This window comes from Punica granatum, chromosome 4 (assembly GCF_007655135.1).
Source record: "Punica granatum isolate Tunisia-2019 chromosome 4, ASM765513v2, whole genome shotgun sequence".
NCBI classification, from domain to species: Eukaryota; Viridiplantae; Streptophyta; class Magnoliopsida; order Myrtales; family Lythraceae; genus Punica; species Punica granatum.
Genome location: NC_045130.1, coordinates 7,137,332 through 7,143,331, shown reverse-complemented (window position 1 = coordinate 7,143,331; position 6,000 = coordinate 7,137,332). Strand labels below are relative to the sequence as shown.

Below are 6,000 nucleotides of genomic sequence, written 5' to 3'. Positions count from 1 at the left end.
TTTTCAGATATCACATTCTTCATATTAAAAACAAAAAAGGTCGTATGAGAGATTGGATTGCAGTTTTTCCTCTTCCTTCTTTCTTTGGGTAACCAAACGGTTCAGCTATGACGAATTAAAAAAAAAAAGTATGACCATAGTTGTTCACCAAAAAAAAAAAACGTATGCCCATAGTTTCTTCTAATATACATCGACCATGGATACCGCCAAATTTTTTAAGGAACGACCCAACATCAATCTTTTGACAACCCGAAAATAGCGCGGATTATGGCAAAAAAGTTGCCTGTGATCAGAGCCTTCAGCAGTCGCAGCTTCATCTTCGTGTAAGGAGGGTACCTTATAGCTGCATCTCCCATGAAACCTCGGTAAACGACTGCTTTCTTGTGGCTGAAGGCATCAAACGAGAACTTCCCATGGTATGCCCCAATCCCACTCTCTCCTACTCCTCCGAATGGTAAACTGAGAATTGCAAGCTGCACAAGATATATAATACAGAGAACAAAATTTATTCGGACTACATGATTCATAATGCCTGTAAATGCATCAGTTAATATCGCAACTAGGCATGGAAATGAGACTTCAGAAGCAGTGATTCATAAAATCTCGTGCTATCATCATCATCTGATAAGAAAGTTTAAAAGGGTTTTGTCCAAGAAGCTTTACGTGTACTGTGGTGTCGTTGACAACCAAACCCCCAGCCGAGACGGACATGACAAACTCCTCCCTGAGCTTCTTGTTATTAGTGAACAGATAAGCAGCAAGCGGTTTCATTCCCGAATTTATGACATCAAAGCTGTCCTCAATTTTGTCTACCTGTATCCAATTTTAAGGATGACGTAAGTACCAATGGACTTGCCGCTATGTCAGCAGAAACTTTTAAAACTAGGACACAGTTCATAAGCAGAAGTAGACCAAAATTCATGTCTGTGCCCTTACTGTAAGAATGGGAAGCAAAGGACCAAATATCTCTTCCTGCATTATCAGAGCATCTCGCGGGACATCAAGCAAGAGAGTCGGTGCAATTCTCCTGCCATTGAGTGAATGCTCTGTCACGGTTTAGCCAAATAGATCGCATAAAGGATGTCTTTGAAAGGAAACTTACAGTTTGCTTTGGTCTTTTTCACCTCCATGGACAACTTTACCGGATACCTTATCATCATCTAAGAGTTTTGATAACCGAAAAAAGTGATTGGAGTTGACAATTCGTGACAAGTCCTTTGATTCCAACGGATTCTTCCCATAAAACTTCTCGAGCTCCTGCTTAAGAGCATCCACCTGGAGAAGGGAAAGCAGTTCAATCAGCAAAAATAACAAAAAGTAATGAAGTTCAACCTTAAAGAAAGAAAAGCAAATCTTAGTGAAGTGAAGGCAGCCCTTACCACTTTAGGAGCGTGCTCTCTGGTGGTTATTACATAATCTGGAGAAATGCATGCTTGCCCATTATTACATCCCCATTTGCCTGCAATTATCCTCCTACAGCTAACCTGTGGAACACATGAATTTGACATGGAATGAGATTGAATAGGCTCCGTTCAAGTAAAGCTTATTGACAGCAAACGAATAAGTAATTAAGGAGCTGGTTCTTTTCTCTGATCAAAGAACAGAGTTCTCTTACTTTTAGATCAATGCCAGAATCAACCACTACTGGAGATTTTCCTCCAAGCTCTAAAGCAACTGGTGTGAGGTGCTTAGCAGCAGCGGCCATGATGATTCGGCCTATTTTTCCATTTCCTGAAAATCCCGAGAGATTTATGTTTCAAATGCACCAAAAATAATTTGATGTACGGGATGTCCTACAAGCAACTTAAAGAATGAAGGAGCAATTAATCCAGAAAACTATCCCCCAGACAATTACTGCAACGGCGAGATAATGAGGCATTCATTTTCAGTCACGCTTAGAGTTCGGAAATCAACTGAAAAACATATTCTGGCATTGAGTTCTGATAGTCGTTCACCCCTTTCCTTCCCATACTACAAGCAATTATTCACTTTTAGATAGAGAGTAATTACAACTAATATCATAGAAAGCAGACAATCTATTTTTCAGTACAATCATCAAACCAATTGGAGTTGCTTGAGCTGCTTATTCATACATACATATATATATATATATATTAGAAGAAAAGGTTAATGAATCACTATGCACGAGACTGACACCTGACCTGTATAGAATATTTTGTCCCACTTCTGCTCTAAAAGCGCTGTTGTTTCAGGAACAGCTCCTTCGACAACTCTAATGCAAGAGGTATCCAAATATTCCCCCATTAGTTTAGCTAGTAGCGAGGAAGTAGCAGGTGCTATCTCTGAAGGTTTCAAAACCAAAGCATTCCCAGCAGCAATTGCCCCAACTACTGGATCGAGCGATAATACTGGAGATTAAAAAGAAAGAAAATTAAGAGTAAATATTCAAGATCTAAAAATAAAAAAAAATAAAAAAATAAAAGAAGCAGGAGAATTATATCTAAATAGGCACGCATTGTTAAAAGGAAGAAAACATACAGTAAGGATAATTCCATGCTGAGATTATCAGTACAACTCCCAGAGGTTCTGGCACTATTTCAGCAGATGAAGGAAAAGTTGTTAATGAGGTTTTTGCCTGCAAGACAGGGAGATCAATAAGACTGTATTCTTAAGATATGCAAGCCAATAAGACGATGACAATTTCCACTACCGGGGAGGTTCATAGAAGCATCTACCTTCTCCGGCACCATCCAGCGTTTTAACTCCTTAAGTGCTAGTCTGCATGAATTCTTTAGCATAGCTGCCTGCAGAACACATGATCCATAGACTAGATCACAGTCAAGTCAAGATGCGGAAAGCCATATTTTGTACTTAAAACAAAGACAAAATCAGATTTCATGTCATAAGAAGTCATATTAGCTTTACTAAGAAGTCAGATTTCATTAGTGACATTTCTTGATCTGCCTCAGTCAACCTACTCCAAAGCTGATTGCAGAGAACGAGCATCCAAATCTAACATCTTACATAAGCTTTGTGGCCAGAAAAATCGTCCACCTAATTGGGCCTCTGAGACCACCCCTAGGAAGTAGAGCAATCCGCTTCAACAGGTGTATCGTACTCAGACATCATAACCCTAATGAGGCTAAAAAACAGAAATTTGTCTTCCCTCCAGAAATTTTTACGAGATCTTCAAAATCCAAAGTTTCTCAGATATTTGACGAAAATTGAAGCCAGACCCATCAATAGCTTCGCAGTATTGACTACCGAAAAAAAAGTTTCAAGTTTAACCCTCAACTTTCAAGCAGCACTTAAGAAACACTAGCTAAATGAATTTGATCATTAATCCTAGGATCAGCAAATTGCTTTAAAACAGTTCAATTTTCTTATATCAACAAGGAGGGGAAATTACCCCATTTTTTCCATCATCTCCCCAGGCAGTTAATATGCATCCTTAGGTCCAGGGGAATTAATGACACTTCCAAATTACCAGAGTTACTTCAAGCTGCTGCGCAGCAATTACCTACCACTAACAACATATAACTAGCACTCTGGGGAAAAAGGAAGAGCCCTCCAGTGTCACCTTGACCAGAGAAAAGAGCTCAGTGGGTGTGACATCAAAACTGGAATCAGCACCTACCCATGTAGGAAACTTTGCTGTGTTGCCAAAATTTCCATTACGAAGCTCATAAAGATGGCTTCACAGTATTAACTCTACATAGAGTGGTCCCATATCAACTGTCATGACACTCATAAATACACCTGCTGTACTGAAGAACGAACTCAAGAAATATAACATACTCCCAGAAAAGGTCTTTGGAGTTAGTCTGTAAAAGCAGCAAGATGAATAAATGCAACACCAGTAATTGCTAACAGGGCCGGAAGGTGCTGGTGGCCTCGCCTTTATGTCAGCAAAAATGATAGTCCCAGCAGACCATCCCAACTATTGGGACATAAATAAGCTCTAATCGAAGTCGGTGTCACAATGACCATACATCTCATCAATAACTCACTGACAGGACTGATCCATGACTTCGGATCAGATGCCAATGGGAAGATCCTTTTTGGGTTCTCGGGAGATGACTTTGATTCATTGACAGTGATGCTAAAGAGTCTAATACTCTTAAATTGTTAACATAATCAGAACAGAGACTCCAATATCAATAGTCAAACCTGCTCGAATCTTAACTAGAAAGTAAGTATGATTACGTCAATCCGAATTCTCCGATGAGAATGCAAAAAAAAAAATATAGAAGAATGACGCTGAGCAGATTGTTCTGAGTCGTATTGTCATTGATGAACTCGGCAGCTCCTCGTCTAATCCTACGGATCATTTCCGTCTAGTAACTGGATTCTCAGAGCATCACTGATTAGCAACAAAACAAGAAATCGAGCAGAGCAATGAGCTGACCTCGTAGATGTAGGACTCGAGCTCCGGCTTCGCGAGGTCAGAGTGGAGAGCGTCGGCGATCTCCTGCTCGTGCTCCTCGGTCATCTTCAGCAGTCCCTTCAGTTGGCTCTCCCTCCATTGGTAGCTCCTCGTCTTGCCGGAAGCGAACGCCCCCCTCAGCTTCCCCACGAGCTCCGACGCCGCTCCAACGTCGAACGCCGGTTTGCTGCTCGTCTCCTCCTTCTCGCCGCCCATCGAAGGTGCCGCCGGCTATGGGATTCCGATCAGTGTTCTGTTCGATTTGAAAAGCTGCGTATATTTGCTTACGTCCAAAAGTTCAGATGTATATAAGAGGTAAAAAATTATGTAAGAGATGGCCCGCTGCCGATGTGACGACAAAATGGGGGATCGCTCAACGGACGCAACAAAGCGTTAGTACAGAGAGGTTTTCTTGTGGTTGATAAGTACCTCATGATTATATTCAGCCAAGAAAGGGATTATATTTATGGAAATCATTACCATCACAATGACGTGAGAAATTATCGTCGTTGTTATTATTATTATTATTGTTATTGTTATTATTATTATTATTATTATTACATGAAGTATGCTAAGTTGATTTTTCTATTTGTTGAAACTCATTAGCTTTTCCGATCAGCGTTGACAAGAACTAATCGCAGTAAATTTTTACATGACAATATTGATGTGATGAAATAATTACCGTGCTACCAATGTTGATAGATTTTAACCTAAGCAACCTGTGGTTTAATTTACTAGATGTTCGCGGAATGTTAAGTAGCAAGATGCTACCCTAATTAAACTCATATTTCATACTCATATAAGTTTTACTTGCTTCATTGTTGTCATCATTAACAGATTAATCATGCAAAAATCTATCTTATTAGCTTTTTTCTTTTCTTCATATGAATTTACGTTGGGCAAAATTATTATTATTATTATTATTGGATGTTGCGTGCGTGGGTCGGTGTTTATCGGGTTTTTCTATTTTGAATTTTTCATGAGGTCATCACTAGTCAGCCTTTTCTTTCTGCCCATAACAGATGACAGCAATTTGCATCCCCGATTTTGGAGGATATTATTATTACCCTGCCAAAAAAATATTTAAAAAAAAACAGATTTTGGAGGATACGTGATGAACTTCCTTTTTCCCAATTTTATAATTATTATCTGTCCCATTTAATTAAATTACATATATATACATCTTGAAAATGGTTATTATTGTCACAGGATTTGCCGGCGGGAATTGCTAGGTCGTTTAGGAAGATATTGCTATGCCTTTAATAAGCAAGAAAAAAATAAAAATAAGCATTTTACTCTTAACTATTAGGCCAACTAAAAAAAGCCTTTTACTTGGCGAGATTGTCAAGCATTGATTCATTGATGGATTGGTGATCGATAGCTCTCTTTTTTTTTTTTTTGGAGGTATGTCGTGATTCTTGTCACCCGGGTTCGGGTTTCATTCAATTGTAATTACGTGCGTAAATCACAAAATGTTACCACGATTTATTGATGACTAAATTAGAGATGTCTTTCTTTTGATATATTTTTTTTAATTTATGAATATTAGAGATGTCTTTCATCGAGCCTTTGTTAGGACCTTTTTTATAATGGGTTCAGGTTAAATACACGCC

At 39.0% G+C, this 6,000-nt stretch overlaps 1 protein-coding gene across 1 annotated transcript; it reads right to left on the bottom strand.

Moving 5' to 3' along the window:
• Positions 1-4,813, bottom strand: LOC116205362 (aldehyde dehydrogenase family 3 member H1-like). The gene is made up of 10 exons (XM_031537945.1): positions 4,370-4,813; positions 2,697-2,765; positions 2,500-2,596; positions 2,163-2,369; positions 1,616-1,731; positions 1,380-1,484; positions 1,103-1,275; positions 937-1,027; positions 664-813; positions 1-473 (listed from the first exon to the last, which is right to left on the bottom strand). Exons 1-10 carry the CDS (start codon positions 4,601-4,603, stop codon positions 234-236), a joined length of 1,482 nt encoding a protein of 493 aa, XP_031393805.1. The 5' UTR covers positions 4,604-4,813; the 3' UTR covers positions 1-233.
• Positions 4,814-6,000: the final 1,187 nt, after the last annotated feature.

Bases quoted from the DNA above. Each gene is read 5' to 3' on its own strand.
- LOC116205362 (XM_031537945.1), bottom strand. From the start codon at position 4,603: ATGGGCGGCGAGAAGGAGGAGACGAGCAGCAAACCGGCGTTCGACGTT. The intron at 1,028-1,102 runs GTAAGTTTCCTT...ACTCAATGGCAG, and splicing joins GAAAAAGACCAAAGCAAACT to GAGAATTGCACCGACTCTCT. The intron at 474-663 runs GTAAAGCTTCTT...TATCTTGTGCAG, and splicing joins TCAACGACACCACAGTACAC to CTTGCAATTCTCAGTTTACC.